Here is a 20,216-nt window from a genome sequence, read left to right on the forward strand (position 1 = left end):
TCGAGGGTGTGAAGAACCTCGTAGGTGTTTCCTTCTAAATTAGCCAATGCGACTCGTATTCACCTGGTCTAATTGTTCTCCAAGTGAACAAAAACTTGATTTTACAAGCCAGTGGAGCAGAGTCTCTCTTTGGCTAGAAGAATGAGTCTGGGAGAGTGTGTTTTATTTCTTCATTAGTGTGCCGTCACAGTGAGCGATCACTAAATGCAGGGCTGCATAAGAATGCCGGGGCTTGAAGACAGCATAATGAACAAAGAAGGTGCCTGATTATCATGGCTGTCAGCACAAGGGAATTGGGTTTGTCACCTGGCTTAACCAACTGGTAAGAACTGATTAGAGGCTGGGATTGTCTGAAAGGACCCCTGATGTTTATGTTCCTGTCCATCCTCACATCTTGTCAAGAGAATCCCATAATGCTGGGGGTGGGACGTGGGGGGGGGAGGGGAGAGGGGAGGCGATGGGGGGTGGGGAGGAGTCATTCTTTGGGTTCTCTGAATGAGAGGTTCATTAGGAAACACCCATTGTCACGTCTTTATTGAAATGTCCAAAGAAATGTCAGCTGCAGGGCTGCCCAAGAGAACTTCCCTGCCAGTGTGGAAACTTCTACCGCTGTGCTAGCCAGTATGCCCCACACCTTTGTACCATGGAGCTCTGGAATGTGGCAAGGGCTCATAAGAATTTGAATTTTAAATGAAATGCTAAGGACTCTGGATTTAAATCAGTTCCTGTGCCTAGTGACTGCTAGCAAAGGGAATGCTGCAGGCAGAGGGACACCCCATTTCACCCAGATGGGAAACCCTGAAGGGGAGTATTGTAAGAGAAAAGAAAAAAAAAAACAATTCTGCTGCTCCTTAATTTAGGGATTTTCCTCCTTATCAAGCACAGTGACCTCCCAGACTACCTCATCTCAGAGTCTTTTGTAGTTAATGTTTAATTTAAAACAAAGACAAAGAGCCCAAAGTTGACTCTGCAGAGAACTGTTCTCACCCTTGATTTACAGGACAATGGGAAGAGAGGGTACTATAGAAAATACCCAGGCTTTAGGCTGGCCCCCAGAGATGCAGAGATGCAGCACAGCCAGTGGGTGATTTACTTGTGTAGTCAGGGAAGAAGAAACTCCACAGAGAGACCCAGAGATGCAAAGGGAGGAAATGTGGCGTGGAAGGAGGCGATCACAGAAGAGAGCAAATCCATCTGCGATGCCTGCCCAGGCCTTTAGGAATATTTTCTTGTTTATTTCTTAAAACACAGGACACATCATGAGCATCACATTTTGCAGATAAAGCCAGGGGATCCTGGAGCGCGGAGACCAGCTCAAAAGTTTATGGCGTTGTCATCGGGTCTGCCTTTCCTCCTAACTCATGTCAGGGGGAGGCCATAAAGATTAGGAGACTGCACCAGCTCTTGAGTTAGTGAAGTGTAGGAGAAGGCGTTCCAAGAGAATGAGCCGGGATGAGAAACATCACCCTGGCTTTGGTATTGTCTGAAAACTTTGGCCGACAGCACTGGAAGCCATGAGTCCCCTGCACAGACTTTGGTAGAGACAATGTCTGCAAGAATTACTCTTGATTTTAAAATATTTTTGCTCCACTCAGAGGCTGTCTCCATACCTACTTGATCTCATTGGCATCCTCAATGTATATTTAGTTCTTTTTTTTTTTTTTTTAAGTTTTTGTGGTTATACCCGGCAATGCTCGGGGCCTACTCCTGGCTCTGCACTCAGGAATTACTCCTGGAGATGCTCAGGAGACCATATAAGGTGCCGGGGATCGAACCCAGGCTGGCCACGTGCAAGGCAAATGCCCTACCTGCCGTACTATTGCTCCGGCCCCCATTTAGTTCTTGACGCTCAACACACATGTGAACTCAACACACATGTGAAACTTCAAATATGAAGCAAACATTCAATAACTTAATCATGCGGCAACTTTTGGCAGCTGCCTATATACTCATGAACTAACTGTAGTAAACAAGTGAGGGGCCCATGATCCCGTAGAATGCTTGAGCAACAAAAAAAATTAGGGGGGCAACATTTGTTGGGAAGATGAGCTGGGCTGTCTTGCTATTTGGAGACTCACAACACAACCCAGGGAGGGATATAAGCTAAAGTCACTGACCAGAGCCAGACTCAGTAGCACTCCTTGCATTTACTCTTATACTTGGCATTCTTCTAACTGGAAAACTGTTGGCAGTGGGTGTGGCTAGCGAAGAAAGTTTATTATTTAAACTCATCACACGATAAGGAAACCAGGTTAAGTGCATTTATCCTGGGAACAGGAAAAGAGATCTCCCACAGTAAAAGTCAAACAAATACCCTCCAGAGAGCATCCTCTGTCTGTGGAAGGAACAGAAAAAGAAGATGACAAAGATGTGCTTTGTCCTTTACACTTGCACCTAGAAAGTCTCGGAACCCTGGAAAGTGGTGCTTGACCTGGGAGAGCAGGTAGGAGCAAAGAATCTTCTGGTGAACAGAAAGATTAGGAGCTTCCGGTAGCAAAGGTTACCCACGGAGGGTATGGCAGGAGGTGAGGGTGGGAATTTCCAGCTGACAGCTATCTTATCTATAAGATAGAGGTGAAATATATAAATCTGTGACATGTGCCCTCTGACCAGGGTCCCAGAAAGTACCTCATGCATTATTCAGGAATAATTCTATCATTTTATTTGTTGCTTTTTATTTGTTTTATAGGCCACACCTGGTGGTGCTCAGGGCTTCTTCCTGGCTATGCACTCTTGTGTCATGCCTGGCAGGGCTTGGGGTACCATATGGAGTGCTCAGGAATGAGCCCGGGTTCAGGGCAAGGCAAATATCCTACCTGCTAGACACCCTACTGCAGCTCCTAATTTTGTCTTGTTCTTTTTTCCTGTCTGGGGATAATTACATAATGGATAGCCCTGCTGTTAATATGATTGTTGTTGTCTCTGGTTGTGAAAGGAAACTGTGGAAGAGGGTAGGCATTTCAGCATGCATTTGTGATGATCCTGAAATCTCTCCCTCTTCTCATTCCTTTTTCAGTTTTTAATATGGGACCACCAGTCATGATCTAAGACAATAGACTAATCCCAGGGGTGCTCAGCCTAGTGCTCAGGTCTGATGATTCTGTACTCAAAACTGGGGGTTGGGGTCCAGAGCGAAAGTAGAGCAAGTAGAGTGTTTGCCTTGCATGCGGCCAACCTGGGATGGATCCCTGAAATCCCGTAAGTCCTATGGTCCCCCAAGCATCACCAGGAGTAGCTCCTGATTGCAGAGTCAGGAGTAACCCCTGAGCATCACTGGGTGTGGCCCAAAAAGAAAAAAGAAATCTGGAGATGCCCAGGGCCACACCTGTGTGCAGCAGAAGAGTCTTTCTTCAAGTTACTAAACTCAGGGTATCGACCTGAGCTCTACCACTCAAACTAGCATCCACTCCGGTCTCTTTGAGCCTTTTTACTTTTGAATTGTTTTGAATTTTGAGCCAAACCTGGCAGTTACTCAGGGCTTACTCTTGGCTCTGCACTTAGGGAGCACCCCTGGTAAGGCTCAGGGGACCCTTTCTGGGGATTGAAAGGCAGGTGAGTGTCTTTCCTGCTTTACTATATCTCCAGGCCCCTTTGTAAAGGGAACTTGACTGGCCTACAGCTATATTTGTGAGCAAGAGAGGAGCAAAGGCAGAGCCATGACCGTCTCATAAAGAAGCCAGAAAAAGCTAGGCCTAGGTTTCAGTTTCAGAATTTCTGGAATTGAGCACAGATACCTGGAATTGAGTCACAATTTCCCTAAAGTGAGATAGCCATGGTGAGGTCAACTAAGGGTTACCAATCAGATGCAGGTAGGGAAGCCCCACCATATAACCCTTATGTAACTCTTATGCAACCCTTATGTAACTCCAACTTATAACCAATCAGCTAAGTACAAGTAGTGGAAAGCCCCTCAGACTGCACCCAAAAGAGTGGTCCGAGGAGAGGCCCTGTTATATAATGTTATGATAGATTTTTGAGACTCAGGGCCACTTGTTCCAAGAAGGCTGCCACTGTGTCAGTTGGCCAGACAAGGGCCCTAGCTCCAACTACCGGACCTAGCCAATAAAAACCCTTTGCTTGTTGCATCACAACTTGTCTTCGTCTGATTCCTCTGGGGAGATCTCAGCCTGATTTAATAGTTGCGCCCCCAACCCCTTAAACTGGAAAAGTCTTCAATCTGCAGCATTGTGGACTCCAGGATAGACAATAGGAAGTGACATAAAATAAATAAAATAAGAACAATCCCAACGAGAGTGAAAACTAAAATCAAGTAGTGCTACTTTATGCATTTCTCTTGACATGTCAACAGCAAGAGAATAGTGAATTGCCATGAGAATGTGAGGACTCTGACAAGGAGTGTGAAATTACTAGCTCCAGCTGACAGACCTAAGAGATTAAACAGTGACTCAAGAACTACAGAGTGATAGTACAGCTGCGAAGGCATTGGCCTTGCACATAGACAACCCAGTTTTGGTTCCTGATACTCCATACAGATCCCCAAGCCCATCATGACTAACTCCACAAGTCAGAGCCAGGAGCAAGCCCTTAGCACCAATGGGTGTGCCCCCCCCCCAAAAAAAAAAGAACTAAATGAGGAACTGGTAATATCTCCCATCTCAAGCCTCTGGAGTGTCTGCATGCCTGGCCAACGGATTCTGTTCCTGCAAACACTCCAGGGCAACACCAAGACCCACTACTCCCTATTTAGAACAAAATCCAAACCCTGGTAGGTTCTGTGAGACTCCAGCTGAGGTAAAGTTCCCTTGGGGCCAGGATGATAGTACAGTGGGCAAGTGACTGACCTGAGTTCAATCCCAAGGACCAAATATGATCCCCAAGATCTGGAGTGATCCCCAAGCACTTCTGGGTATAGGCCAAAACAAAAAAAAAAGTTTCCTTACTCCTCTGCATACCAGGATACTAACCTGATGCATGAAATAACTGAGCTCTTAAAATGCCCATCAGAACACCAAAGAAAGGTGTTGGGAGGATCCTCCCAGGATGAGAGAAGCATGCTGAAAGTAGACTATAGACCAAATATGATTGTCACCCATTGCCTCTTTTGCAAACCACAACACCCAATAAGGAGAGAGAACAAAAGGGAATGCCCTGCCACAGAGGCAGGGTGGGATGGGGGGGATGGGGGGTGGGAGGGATACTGGGATCCATGGTGGTGGGAAATGGGCACTGGTGGAGGGATGGGTATTTGATCATTGTATAATTGAAACCCAAGCACAAAAATTTGTAAGTCTGCAACTGTACCTCATGATGTCTCACTAATAAAAAAAAAAGAAATAACATCAATATCCCTATTATATATTTAAAAAGTAATATGAGTAATTGTTTCCATAATTTTGTTCAATAAATGGTTAAAAGTTAAAAATAAATAAATAAATAAAATGCCCATCATTAAACAAGCATTTCTTTGGGTTCGACTGCAAGTGTTATGAATACAAAACTAGGAAGAAGGAAGGAAGAGGGTTACTGGCAATGCTCCTCCGATCTCAGCAGCCAGAACTGAAACCACTTGTCCATACTGGTCCCTTCGTTGGCACCCTGCCCTCTACCTCTCTCCCCCACAGTCATCGAGCCTCCCCCAGAGTCCTCAGTGAAACAGGGAAGCCACTTATAAATTCTCCCTCAACTCCAATTACACTGTCAGGCAAGTTCTTCCCCACCAAGTCACCCATTGGCAGCTGTGCATTTCAAAATCAACTAGAACAGAGGAAAAGGGGGCCTCTCTCTCTTCAGATGCAGTTTCCCTGCTCCATTGCAAAAAGATGCATATTTGGTCACCTTCGTCCTTTGCCTGGGGAGAAGCCCTGGCAGTGGTCTATCAGATGGTAATGAAAACCATTGGCATCACAGATCACTTACGGGTGCACGGCATGGAGGCGGCATCGTTGTCAGCTCTGAAAAAGCCTCGGTCACAGGTGCAGGAGGTGGCTCCTTCCCAAACAGAGTAGCTGTGGGGTGGGCACTTGGCACACGTGGCATCCGTGGAGAGGGCCTTGTAATATCCAATTTTGCAGGCTACGGAGAGATGAGAAAAAGGTAAGGTGTGTAAATCACCACCCATCACAAACCACTTCTTCCACGCTGACTAAGAGAGACACACTTGACTAATCATTGGGGACCATCTGGCTTGGACATAGGACAAAACCGCTCACAACATTAATGATTTTAGTCACTCTAAAAGTTTCTAACTCTAAAGGTTTCTAACAGTCCTGGTCAGGTGGCAAGAAGACCTATGGGAAAAATGTTTTAGAAAAGGTGGTATCAGGCAGGCTCACTGCTCAGTTTACCCAGTGCCCTGGAGTATATGCCAATCACCCTACTTACATGCTTGATATTGGTTAATACTTGCAGCACCCTTTTACCTGGGCACTGTTACCAGCCTTCTCCTAGAACCGAGCAATGCCAGTTTGGAGCCATGAACTGCTTGTACCAAATCAAGCACCTAGCAAATGTCAGGGGCCACTTTGGACCCCAAGTTAAAATCAGCACCCCAAGGTTCTCCCCTTGATTGCATCCTCTGGAATGTGAGAATATGCTCTTGAACTAAGCCATTGGAAGTGTGTTGAAGTGCTAACAACAACCAAAAAAAAATTGGTGGGTGATTATTTCTAATTACAGCTACAGAGCGAACCAAAGTGAATAAGCAGCAAAAGCAACCAAGCATGAAGGAAAATAGTTGCAAAAACATGGGTCACAGTGTCAGGGAAAATTATAGAAACTACCAACCGTCGATTCAGAGAGCGTGTGTTAAATTTACCCTTTAAGACTCACAAAGCTCGTGTGTTTCCGGTCAAATGAATTAGATCCTCCTGTTTTCTCCTCTCTTTGTGGTCTCTGCACACATACCTGAAGCTCTGATGCAGAGCACATGGAGCACAGAGTTCAGGCACCTGATTTCGTGTTCTTTCCATGACGTCATCTTTACAAACAGGCCACTGACACCAAGGGCCGCTTTGACTCATGTGGAAAAACTCAAGGATGCTGTGCAGCCTCACATTAAAGAAAGCTCAGAGAGCTTACTCTCCCCTTCTTCATGCCCTAGGCCCTTTGTAAGTCCACAGAGACAAGGTCATCAAAAACGATTACTTCATGGGGACCAGAGAGACGCTCCAGTGGGTAGGGCACTTGCCTTGCACATAGCTGATCCGGGTTCAATCTTTGGCAAGCCTGCCAGGAGTGATCTCTGAGCACAGAGTCAGGAGTAAGCCTTAAGCACTGCTGATTGTGACCCAAACCACCCCCTCCACCTCCACATTTTAAATGGTTATTTCATAAGATCGATATATTAAAAAAAAGAATAAACAAGAGAAGTGACAGCGACCCACAATCTTTGCGGTTTGATTCACTAGCAATTCCTCCCATTTATCATGACCAGTGGGATGTTTCTCATGATCAAAAATGCCAGGTGAGCCAAGGACCCATAGGACATTTCCCAACAGCCTGACCACAAAGAGACCAACCCTGCCAGCAACCTAGAAGATCCTCTGCAAGTGGGCAGATACCAAAATCTCCATGAAAACGCTTGATCTTCTGGGGGAATCAGCCTTTCTGCCATTACTCATCCATCAAACATCCATACGGCTCCCAGTTGAAATCTGTTCCTCCTGCTTGCACATCCTGTTGGTATTTTCTTAATCATGCTCTTAGAATGGCAAGCGGAAAGGGAGTTCATCAGAAGCTCCAGGAAAGCGCACGGCTACTTGGAGCATGATTAACCAACTTTGTTTATGGAATTCCCTTTAACGAGCCCAAACTTTATGATGTGTGGCGCACCGACCATAAAGTGCTCGGAGATCAATCTCTCCCTTATTTGCTTTCGTCTTCCACTGGACCGGAGCATCTTAGAAAAACAAGCTGCTCCAATGACTGTGATTTATATGTCTCAAGCTGATACACATCACATAATTAGATAAGGTTCAACATGCAAGGTGCTTTTTGGCCATGCTTAAAGATGGCCCTGGGGTTTTGATGAAAATTAGAAGCCCTGGCTTTGGCAGGAAAGAAAGCACTGAGGTTGACTTGCACAGTAAAACCAGTAAGCCCCCAACCCAAACCCACAGCACCCAGGCTGTCACTCAGGCAGTCACAAGTGACAAAGGCAACTTGTGGGAACCTGGCCTCTTAGTGCCTGGACTGCTAAGAAGGCATAAATTGTTTCCAATGTAAAAATCTGGACGTTAGAGAAAAACTGGCCATATTGGGGCTGGAGTGATAGCACAGCGAATAGGGTGTTTGCCTTGCACACAGCCAACCCGGGTTCGATTGCCAGCATCCCAAATGGTCTCCCAAGCACTTCTAGGAGTAATTCCTGAGTGCATGAACCAGGAGTAACCCCTGTGCATCGCTGGGTGTGACCCCCCCCCCAAAAAAAACTGGCCAAATTCCTGACTGACCACTGTGTAACTTTACCTCCTAGGGCGTCAAAAGCTACAATCTCACAGTGCTAGACCGACCACAAACATGGGCTTAGGCCTAATTCATTCCACTGTGGAAACAGCACATTCTAAAGTTTGTGAGGGAAAAATAGTTTGTGAGTGTGTGTGGGTATCTATGGGTGTGTGTGTGTGTGTGTGTGTGTGTGTGTGTGTCCACACAGAGGGCACTATTATTCCTCAACTTTTATTCTAAAAAACCTACATAGAGACTACAGACATTCTTCACAACATCAAATGCAGGATGTCTCAGATTTCTTAAAGTTCAACAATGAATTGAACACTTTAGATAACGCATATTTATGTAATTCTATGTTATGTCTTGAGAGATCTCTAGTTCATATAGTTTACATATATAGGATAAAGACATTTGCAACTTTACATTTCTGTCTACTTCTCCTTAAAGAGGATATGCTAACAAGAATAAGCCTGCATTAATTTCTTTGGGGGAATACAGAACAATACTCCTGGAATATGTATTGCAAAACTAGGGTGTCTGCTTCCTAAACACAGGGACTATTTTTACTCTCTTTCTCACTGTGCAAATGCAAACAGAAAAGATAAAATTGCCATTGTGCTATTCTAGGCACCCCTTGCCACATTCTTTTGTCTTCAGCGACATGAAGATCATGTTATTAATACTTCAGGATTCTTAGAAAGGATGTCTCAAAATATAGTAGTAGTTTTGCATACACAGTTATTTTGCTGCCTACGTATGTAAAAATGACCAACTAATCTGATGGTTCAGCACATTGCTTTCCTCACATTGCTACATTGTTGGGGTTCATAGCTTTCCTGCCTTGGGTGCCTGAATGTCTAAGTTCATCCCACATGTCTTCACCATGCACACATTCAAAATTTCACTACACCTTTCATTCTACACACAATTCTCAGGAAAGATGTATTTGGTAATAGCAACCACCAGCGTTAGGCTTCACCATCATTCTCTCATTAAGTGAGTAACTGACACAGTATTTTTGAATTGTAATAACATGGTTAAGCAAGTCTGTAGAGAGCTCAAGAAAAAATGCAAGAGATCCCCTCCCTTCTGTCCCCTTTTTGTGGCGAAGGTCCATTGTTCCAGTACAGTATAAAGGAGGAGGAGAGCCTTGAGTGGCCTTTCAATGATGCCATTGTGGGAAGATGAATTTGCATGAGCAATGCAAACTTTGAATTCCTTTCCTTTGGCTTTGCCTTAATTAGTTCTTTTTTGCTGACTTAAAATAAAATAAGACAAATGAGGACAAGGAGGAGGAAGAAAAACTCCTTCCTTTCATGAGCTCACCCACTAACAGATTCAGGTTGCATTTAGGAATGGTCTCCCGGAAATTTTCTTTGTAGAATATTTAAACAAAACTGCTTTGGGCTAAAAATAAAAATATATATATTTTAAGAAATGTAGAATCGCCAGGATTTTCCAGTATAGAGATGATTTATATGCAGGTTTAATCCTTCATTTAAGGAACTAGTTACCTAGCTAGTTAACTTACTCTCAAAAAATTTGGTCATTCTTTTTCTTAAAGAGAAAATCTGGTATTACTAAATTATCTTTATAGCACATTTTCAGACAAATTTAGCCTATAACATAGCTAAAAATAGCAATTGTGGTGATAGATACTCATCGCTCATTGAGCATTTATTGTGTTTGCATGCATTATTATTTCATTTAATCTTCACAACAATCCTGCAAACTTATTGCAAAAAGAAAAAAAATTAAAATCCCAGTTTGCAAATACAGAGCCCCTCAGTAACTTTTAAATAACTTGTCCAAGGTGACACCATCCAACAGTGGTTTCTGAACTTAACTCCAGCTCGGGATCTTCTGAAAGTTTTAACATACTTTATCCCATGGATGTAACTTGACATCAGAAAAAGGCCATTGAAATAAACTTAGAACTGGACAGTGGGAAGGCAAGGATGGTTTCACCTTCCATTTGCCCTCCCAGCCCTTCCAGTGCAGGGCAAGTGCAATTCTCGTCCAGCTGGAGTTCTTGTCCAGAGCTGTACCAAGAGTTGTTTCATGAGACTCTGACACAACCATGTGAAATGTGGCGCATCTAAATAGGTACTTGGTAATCAGTATCAAAGACACCCCAGATTCCAAAGACTTAGTAACCCTAAAAGACAAAAGGAAAAAAACCTGACTAATAAGTACAAAATCAAATATATGCAAATAAATTAAGATTCTAGGTAGGTCAAAAAGATCTTAACTGCACATCATCATCATCATTATTATTATTATTATTATCATCATCTTTATTAGTTGGCTTTTTGGTGCTCAGGAGTGCTGGGAGTCCCCGGACAATTGTCAGCCAATAGAGCGAGTGGTCCAGGGGCCCTGGACTGTGTGATGCTCGTGTTCTGTAGTGCTGGGGATTACACAGGACACACGGGCAGCCCTCTGGCCTCAGCACTACACTCAGCAATGATCAAGAAACCACATGGTGGCAGAGGGCTCAAAAAAAGCCTGCCACATGCAAGGCCTGTGTCATAACTCCATTGGATCATTTTGGTCCCATCACCTCTGTAAAGGAGATGATTTAAAAAAAATTAAAGGTATCTCTGTGACAAGCTACCCGTGGCATATTTGATATGCCAAAAACAGTAACAATAATGGGTCTCATTCCCCTGACCTGAAAGAGCCTCCAATACAGAAGCACTGGGAAAGACGAGTAAGGAGAGGCTGCAAAAATCTCAGGGCTGGGATGAACGGAGACATTACTACAAATGGTGCGCACTCGAGTAAGTCTATGAACAATGGAATGACAGTGATAGAGTGATACGGTGATCTCTGTGACATTCATTTAGTTTTCCTTTTCTTTCTTTGTTATTTTATTTTATTTTATTGGTAGAGCTCACACATTCAAGGCAAATGTTTGGCCACTGAATTTCATCACTGCTTTTATATAATTTGGCCAGTGCTCCTCTAGAGCTTAGAGTACTATATCTGTGTGTGTGTGTGTGTGTGTGTGTGTGTGTGTCTGTGTGTGTGTGTGTCTGTGTGCATGTGTGTCTGTGTATGTCTGTGCAAATGGAGAATGCTGATAACAGGCTTTAAGAGTTATCTCTATTTTCCATGGACTTTTCTTTGAACCTTAGGCCTAGCTCATTGACTCACTTCCATTTCATTACTATGCTATTCGCTAGCTCCTTCAGTAAACCTAATTTGGGCCAAAGTACTCACAGACATTAATGAGTTAAAAATTACCTTTCTTGGAAACAGGTTTGCATTTTAAAATGAGTCTCCAGAAGGTCAAGGCTGAAGTTTCAGCACTGGCTCTGTTTGAACCCTTTATGCATATTAATCCCCATGGAACACTTGTTTTTGGGAGTCCTCAAGGTGCCACTCAGAGCTCAGCGGGTGGTAATGATCAAGGACTCACACTTCCAAACAGATTCTTGGGGGAATGCTGTGTGCCTGGATTCACAGTGTACTCGGCGTGTTGAGGAATCTCCTTTAGAAATATGACAGTCACTTGAAGGCCATTATCCAGTTAGTTCTCAAATGAATCCCTCGCTTGCAAGTGAACGATTTATTTATTGCAGTTACAAGACTATTCATTACAGTTACAAGACTATTCCTTACAGTAACTCCTCACTTACTCTAGTCAATAGATTCTTGGAAACTATGTCTTTAAATAAAATGATGTAAAACAAAGCCAATTCTATCATAGGTTAATAGACTTCAACAAGAGTCAAGTTTCTATAAATGTCTTTCAGGCCACAAATGCATCCCCAAAAAGCTAAATCAAGACCTAAATCCTTCTAAGAGCCAATAAGAGTTTGTTTACATTCATTTATTCATTTTCCAATCCACTCAATCCAGGTCAGGGGTGTGGGTGGCTGAAATCTCTGCAAGAAACTCAGGGACCAGATAGGTATCTGCCCTAGACAGAACACCTTTCCTTCTCTGGGCTCATCACACACCCCACGCTTAATGCAGGGTGGGACAGTGTAAACAAGGAAACTTCTGTGAACAGTTTTGGGGAATGGGAGGAATTCAGGGTTCCCGTAAAAAACACAGGCAGGGAAAGTCTATGCAAACTCCACACAAAGGCCAGGAATCAATGGTCACTTTCCTATAATTATAGCAAAAATGATATTATTCTAAGAACATGGCTCAGTGACTATAAGAAAAAAACTATGAAGAACTGGAAACATAATGTGGCAGGTAGGGCATTTGCCTTGCATGCAGCCAATCTGGGTGCTATCCGTACACCACATATGTTCCCCTGAGTCCCACCATATGTGGGCAAATGTGGATTATATGTTCCCCTGAGCAAAGAGGCAGGAATAAGCTCTCGGCACCTCGAAATATGGTGCCCAAACCAAAAATTTTTTATGAACAGTTAGAATAGTTAGCAAAAATGCTTTACATTTAAGACTCATGTAGGCAATTGTGGCTTTAACCTTCTGCCATGAGTTTATATCCAACAACACTTTAGGGATATGCATTGACACAAAAATGTGCACGTGCTTTGAAAAATAGGTGATTTCTTGGGTCACTCTTCTTCTTTTGTTTTGTTTTTGGGTCACACTCAGCAGTGCTCAGGGCTTATTCCCAACCCTGCACTTAAGGATTACTCCTGGAAAGCTTGGGTGACTAAACATGATGCCAGGAACCGAGAACCTGGGTTCGTTACATGCAAGGCAAGTACCCTCATCACTGTACTGCTGCTCTGGCCCCTGGTCATCCTTCGTATGAACTACACTCAATACCAAGTTTGGAACATCATTGATTATAAGACTCATTAGAATGGAGATTATGTGAATTGAGAACCTATTCTAAACACAGTCATCCTGAGACTTTAGCAATCATTAGAGTGGCTTGGAGGATTGGTTTAAAACCAGCTAATGCGGGCGGGGCAGATAGTAATAGCAGGTAGGGTGCTTGTTTCACACATGACCTACCAGGGTTTAATCCGCAGCACACAATATGGTCCCCTTAGCCCCACCAGGGATGATTCCTGAATGTAAATACAAAAGTAAGCCCTGAGCACCACTGGGTGTGGTCCCCAAACCAAAAAAATTAATAATAAAAGAAATTAAACCAACTACTGGACCTCAATATGAGTTTGTGATTGATGGGGTTGGAGAATGTGCATTTCTTAGAAATTTCTTGGTTGATGGCAATACTGCTAAGCCAGGAATTCTGACAGCCTTTGGTTCATAGTTTAGAGACCCATTTCTATGTAAAATGTCTAAGGAAGTTCATCTCAAATATCTTAAAGCTGTCTAGAGAAGAGAGCACCAAATAAAGGGTGTTGGGAGGATCCTCCCAGGATGGGAGATGCTTGCTGAAAGTAGACTATAGACCGAACATGATTGCCACTCAATGCCTCTTTTGCAAACCACAGCACCCAAAAGAAAAGAGAGAACAAAAGGGAATGCCCTGCCACAGAGGAAGGGTGGGATGGAGGGTGGGGGGTGGGAGGGATACTGGGATCAGTGGTGGTGGAGAATGGGCACTGGTGGAGGGATGGGTACTCGATCATTGTATAACTGAAACCCAAGCACAAAAATTTGTAAGTCTACAACTGTACCTCATGGTGTTTCACTAATAAAAATTTTTTAAAAAGGGAAAAAAATAAAAGAGGAATGGCAAAAATAATATAATATATATATATATAAAATCTGTCCCCATATCTAAATTCTAGAGGGTAGTAAAGCTGAATCTAAGTGTTTGCAAAAAAAAGTAGAACTGGTTTTGGTACCAAGACTTTCTGGCAAAATCCACACTTTGCCAGAAATGTGAACATTTTTATATGCTAATACCAACTGACAATCTTAACAAAAAGTATTCTTTAAATCATTATAATTACACCTTGTAAAAAGGACAGTTATTGAACAGATTCCCTTACTGAATGTCCTTCTAAAACAGAATTTATTCAAAAGAATAAAGAAAACGGCCAAGTTCACTAAAATTGTCATGCAAAGTCCAAAGGAAATAAACTAGGCTAGCAATATTCCAAATAAAGACTTGCTCCTGAGACAACTTTTGTGAACAGTCACTAGTGTCTTTTTTGTACTATGCTTCAAAACCACTATAAGGTACAATTAATTTTCATTTATTTGATTTGGGTTCACTATTATTTGGGTAGTAATGTTAGGATATGAAAACCAAATTTAAAACAAAAATTTAATTTTTTGTTTGGTTTGGTTCTGGGGCCACACCTGTGGTGTTCAGGGCTTACTCCCATCTCTCCATCATTCTTCATGGTTCTCAGGAGACCATATTGCAACATTGGGAATTCAATCTAGGTTGGCCACATGCAAAAGGCCAAATATTTACATTCTGTACTGTCTCTCCAGCTCCCCAGATTAAACATTGTTTTGAAAGCAAAGTAATTATTGGTTTTGATTAAACGACTTCCAACACACACATTTAAAAGTAAAAGTGGACAATTACCCACTCATACCAAGATAAACTTTTTCTGGGGACCAATTGCATCATGAGTTTAATACAAATGGAGTTATTTTCAAGTCTGATTCTAATTCAGCATTCTTCTGTCATTATTTGGAAATTGTTCTAGGGGAGACTGTGGGAATCAGAAGATTCAGAGAGAATGAAAATCTTTCACTTTGGTTATCTTAATCAAGATTTGAAAGGGATGTACTGTATCTCATTTAGAAAGGTTTTGGGGCCACACCTGGTAGTGCTCAGGGCTCACTCCTGGCTCTGCACTCAGGAATCACTCCTGGGGAGGTTGGGGATCTAAGGAAACCTTATGGAGTGCCAGAAATCAAACCTGGGTTGGCCTTGTTCAAAGCAAATGCCCTACCTGCTGGTATTATCTCTGGAGCCCCAAGCCATTATAGTTTGAACTCTTCCATTAAGGTATAAAACACCTTAAATTTTATCTAGCAACTCCAGGAAAGATAGGCATAGAGTAAATCTTTATTTATTTGACGGTGCCGTTGATCAAATCCAGGTATATGCACATGCACTGTCACATATCCCTGGCTACTACAAAAATGAAATCAATTTTGGACTTGGGAGTTTGAATATTTTGGGTTTTGTTCCCCCCCCGCCACCTCCCCCCAAAAATTAGTGTAGAATCCAGACCATCTTTTTTAGGAAGCCACAGTTTTAACTATTTTCTATACGCCACCCTGTTTCTATGCTTACCCTGGAACTAGCTTTCATAGAAAATAAAGGAGAGAAATGACAGAAAAATCTATGCAGAAAATTGACTTGCTCTTTCAAGAACAGAATGCAATATAATCCCACAAATAGGAGGGTAATTCTAAAATGTCAGAGGCAGAGAGTTTTCACAGAAGATGCAGTAAATCCTCCAGAAGCAAGTTCACATAAAGCCTGCTAAATTTCGATTAACTTCATAAAAATTATTGAATGCCAACAAAAAGAATGCAATGGAGAAATAACTTAATATTTTCCTGGCTTGCCCAAAAGACAGACACTCTAATGATCTGAGGAGCTATTTTTTTCTTTGAGGCATTTGGAGGAGATCAACTTGGACAGTTGAAGTTCCACAGTAGACAGAAGCTCAGCTGGACTGAGAGAAGAGAAAATTAACTAGTAGACTCAGTGCATTAACAAGACCTAATCCCATTGTCACAATGGGCCTAAAAGCAGCCTCCACCATAAATGAATCAAGAAACCAAATCAATGAATCAAATGAATCAATGGGACAAAGATTGCTAGCTTCAGCTTTTGTACCTTTAATCTTTGGCTGATAAATCTAAGGTTCTCTTTCACGGAGGAAGGTTTAAGGACTTCAACAAAGGCAAGTTTATTGATGAATAGATAGATAGGACAAATAAAATATTTCAGCATTTTCTAGTAATTTTTTCCTTCCAGGTTTAACAAAAGTGTGGTTAAAAACTTATACTTGGTCTTGACTATTAGAATTTTCCCTAAAGTAAGTATTCAGAGAAATCTATAAAAAATATTACAGTATGACATTCTTTTGTTGTTCTTTCTGTTTTGGTTTGGGACCATATCCAGTGGTACTCAAGGGCTATTCCTACTCCTGGCGGTGCTCGGAAGACCATATAATCCTGGGAACCAAGCTTGAGTACCCAGAATGCAAAATATGTCCTCCAGTCCTTTTAATATCTCCCCAATCCCTACAACCTTCTTTTAGACAAGTAACTTCAATTTAATAATGGATGACATTTTTTAACTAAAAAAAAAAAAGTATAATAAAATGATTTTTATTTATTTGTGGGTTATTGAGCCCAGCAGTGCTCAGGGCTTTCTCTTGGCTCTGCTCTCAGAAATAACTCTTGGTGGGCTTGGGGAACCATATGGGGTATTGAGAATCAAACCTGAGGTACAGAGAATTGAATCTAAGTTGGTCCTGGCAAGGCAAGTGCCCTACTCACTGTATTATTATTCCAATCCCTAAAAGTGCTTTTAAAAATTATTTATTTAGCCATGCTCAGCAGTGCTCAGGGCTTATTCCAGAATCTATACACATGGATCACTCCTGGCAGGCTGTGGGACCATATGGGGTGCAGGGATTGAACCCAGGTCAGCCCACCACAAGGCAAATGCTCTACCGAATGTATCCTCTAGCTTGCAACATGCTTTTTAAAAAGTATTAATTTAAAAAAGTATAAAATTTTCTTTTCCTATTCTAACACTTGTTTTTCCACTAGAATATTGAAAATTTCTCGTGTATTTTTTTTCCCAAAAACTGAGGTAAAGAGATGGTATAGGAGTTGAGATACTTGCCTAGCATGAGACCAACCCCAGTTTGATCCCTGCAACCACATATTATCCCCCAGGAATAGACCTCAACATTTTCAGATGTATCTTCCCTCACCAAATAATGATAGATTTCAACATTTTTTGGAAGACAATTCAGAAAAACAATGTACTACTCTCATAGAGCACTACAAATTGCATGTATACATTTTCCTAGTATCTAGTACTTTAGTTTCACATATCAGGGGCCATAACATACGTTGGCAAATTTTGAGGCAGAAAATAAAAGGGTGAGATTCTTTTCCTTCAAAGTACTAACCTTGTTTAAGATATAAAACACAGTGGATTAAGCAGAACTTAATTAATTGACTTCATAACAATGTCTAAAGTTACAATCAGGGCCAGAGAGATAGTGCAGCAAGGAAAGTTCTTGCCTGCAAGTGGCCAACCCACACTAAACCCCTCATACCACATAAGGTCACCGGAACCATACCAGGAGTCACCCTGGAGCACAGAACCAGGAGTGTCCCTGGAGCACAGAACCAGGAGTAAGACCTGAGAACTGTCGAATGTGGCCCCAACCACCACCACCCTTAATTAAAAATAAATGAAGTTATGACAAATGTAAGTTTATCTGTTTTCAAATATGTTAAGCTTTATGGAATAAACAGAAGCTACAACAGTGGCCACTAAGTAAAGAAAGAAAAGAGAAGAACAAAGAAATACTTTAGTCCTGTTTCAAAAACCAACCAAACAAACAAACAAACAAACCACACACAGCTTTCTAGGGGGAGACAGGAGATGGATTTGATCCCTAGAAAAGCACAGTCTTTTCCCAAAGCACCTACTGAGCATCAGAGCAGGAATAAGCCCTGAGCACTGCTTGGAGTAGCCTCCCAAAACCAGCCAACAGTCAAACAAACAAAAATCTACATGCCAACAGGTCAGAGAAAAGGTTCAAAGGGCCAGGACATATGCCGGGTACACAGAGGACCAGAGTTCCATTCTCAGGGCTGTGTCGTCCCTCTGAGCACTGCAAGTATCACTTGGAGTAATTCCTCTGACCCCTACTTGGGAGACCCCTCCCAAATAAAATTTTAAAAAATGTGGAAACTCTTTTGAAAGAGTGAAGGAACCTCCTTCTCCGTGCTCTCCTGCCTCACCGGACTCCTGAGTCAGGCAGGCAGTGGCAAGGACATGCACATCAGAAGTCATTACCACAAACTTGATTACCAGGACATTGCAGAAGGACAGGCTTTTTGATGAGTTGCTATTGTCTTCTTCCCCCTTTGATATTTAGGGTACATAAAGACCAGTGGCTCATTATCCATCCACTGATTACAAATGACAGGTCACAGCAGTGAATGAAAGAGACAGCTGCTCTTTTCTTCTCACTCCTCACACTCCCCCTCACCCCCACCCTTCTGAACTTAATACTGGAACTGCAGCAATTAGCATCATTATATAAAAGGTTCATCCATTAAAAGGTGGATGCGTTCATGCATTCATTGGACCATCCCTGTTTTTAGCAAATATTTATTAAGCCAACTTCATGCTGGTCGTGGACATAATAAAGACTGTGCTCGTTTACTAAGCACACACAGGCCAGGCACCTAGAGGTTAAGAAGAGGGATTACCAGTGGAGTTGAACAGGGGTTAAGGTGATTGCCTTGCATGAAGCCAACCCAGCTTTGATCCCTGACACCACATATGAAAAACAAAGGATCTCTCTCTCTCTGTGTCTGTCTCTGTCTCTCTGTCTCTGTCTCTGTCTCTGTCTCTCTCTCTCTCTCTCTCTCTCTCTCTCTCTCTCTCTCTCTCTCACACACACACACACACACACATACTCACACACACACGCAACACCATCCCCAAATAAAGACTGAAAGGCTGAGCCCTGGGAAGCCATTGATAGCCTTCAGTGAGGGAGGAGGAAGCAGATTACAACTCACTCTGACACATTCCTAGAGAGCTCTCAGGCATCTCAGAGATGTCTGCCACACCTTCCCTAGAACTTCAACTAGACAGGCTGTAAATAGAGGAGAGGGCCTTTGAAAGAGGTGACAAGCCCTGGATGGAATATTCTGGAAGGGCGCGAGTTTCGGCAAAAAGCTCTGTGTCTGTTTCTCCCTGCCGAAGGTGGAGTAACAGATAACTCATGCTGAGGGGTGCTTGCTCTGCCCATGGAGCTGACTGCTGAACAACTGCCCTTTTGGGGGATCATAGTCCCAGTGGAGAGAGAACTTTTCTCTTCCACTCTATGTGCTGCCCCACTCAGCTTCTCCATTGAAAAGCTGAGCTTGTAAAGATCTCCAAAAGGATGAAATATGTGCCGTAGCCGGGACCAGACCAAGAGAGACATGTGTAAAATAATTATTTGATTAACTCTCGGCAGCAATGCTTGTCATTGTCACCCAAACGACTTCATAGCCTGAGTTGTCACCAATCATGATTTATGCAGCTGAAAGGATGGCAGTCATAATTGCTTAGGGACCTGCTTCTTTTTTTTTTTTTTTTGGTTACATTGATGGGAGCTAAAGATCTCAGTGGAAAACAGGCCAATGCCATCAGTGTTCCAGTGATTAGCCATGCATTAAGATTCATTCTGTGCTGAGGTTCTGATCCTGGGTCTTCTCTTCCCTATTTGGTTTTGGACAATGACTACCTTGGGAATCCTTTGAAAGGGTATTTTCAAACAAGGCATTGACCTGATAAGAAGATGAGATTGATGCATCTAGTTTAGAGATCACCCATAGTGAAGTGTGGCTTCCATCTACCTTCTCTGCTAGCATTGAGCAGCGGATGCACTTGATTGTTGCAATACCGTGATGTATGAAGGAAACATATCAAAGTTCCCAAGAGCTTGAAAAGACCTGGTCTAGACCAAATGGGATTCATTGGGAATTTGCCTGTTTTTGGTGTGGCAGAGAAAGCAATTGGAATGATCAGAGCCAGAACCAACAGATCAAACCCTGGAGATAACATTGATGACTTGGCTATTATGGAAGATAAGGCTACAGCCAACCCACCCTGCCTTGCTGACTCAGTCCTACACCTGTAAAACTCAGAGATTCAATCATCTTTTTTTTTCT

At 42.6% G+C, this 20,216-nt stretch overlaps 1 protein-coding gene across 2 annotated transcripts in view; it reads right to left on the reverse strand.

Annotated features, from left to right (window-relative positions):
• EPHA4 (EPH receptor A4) overlaps window positions 1-20,216 on the reverse strand; it is a 149,573-nt gene that overhangs the window by 75,404 nt on the left and 53,953 nt on the right. For both annotated transcript variants that reach the window (XM_056111562.1, XM_056111563.1), the window contains exon 4: window positions 5,878-6,033. In XM_056111562.1, the coding sequence (XP_055967537.1) occupies window positions 5,878-6,033 (156 nt within the window). The remainder of the gene's footprint in view (window positions 1-5,877; window positions 6,034-20,216) is intronic.

Source organism: Sorex fumeus, unplaced genomic scaffold (assembly GCF_029834395.1).
Source record: "Sorex fumeus unplaced genomic scaffold, SorFum_2.1 ptg000014l, whole genome shotgun sequence".
Lineage (NCBI taxonomy): Eukaryota > Metazoa > Chordata > Mammalia > Eulipotyphla > Soricidae > Sorex > Sorex fumeus.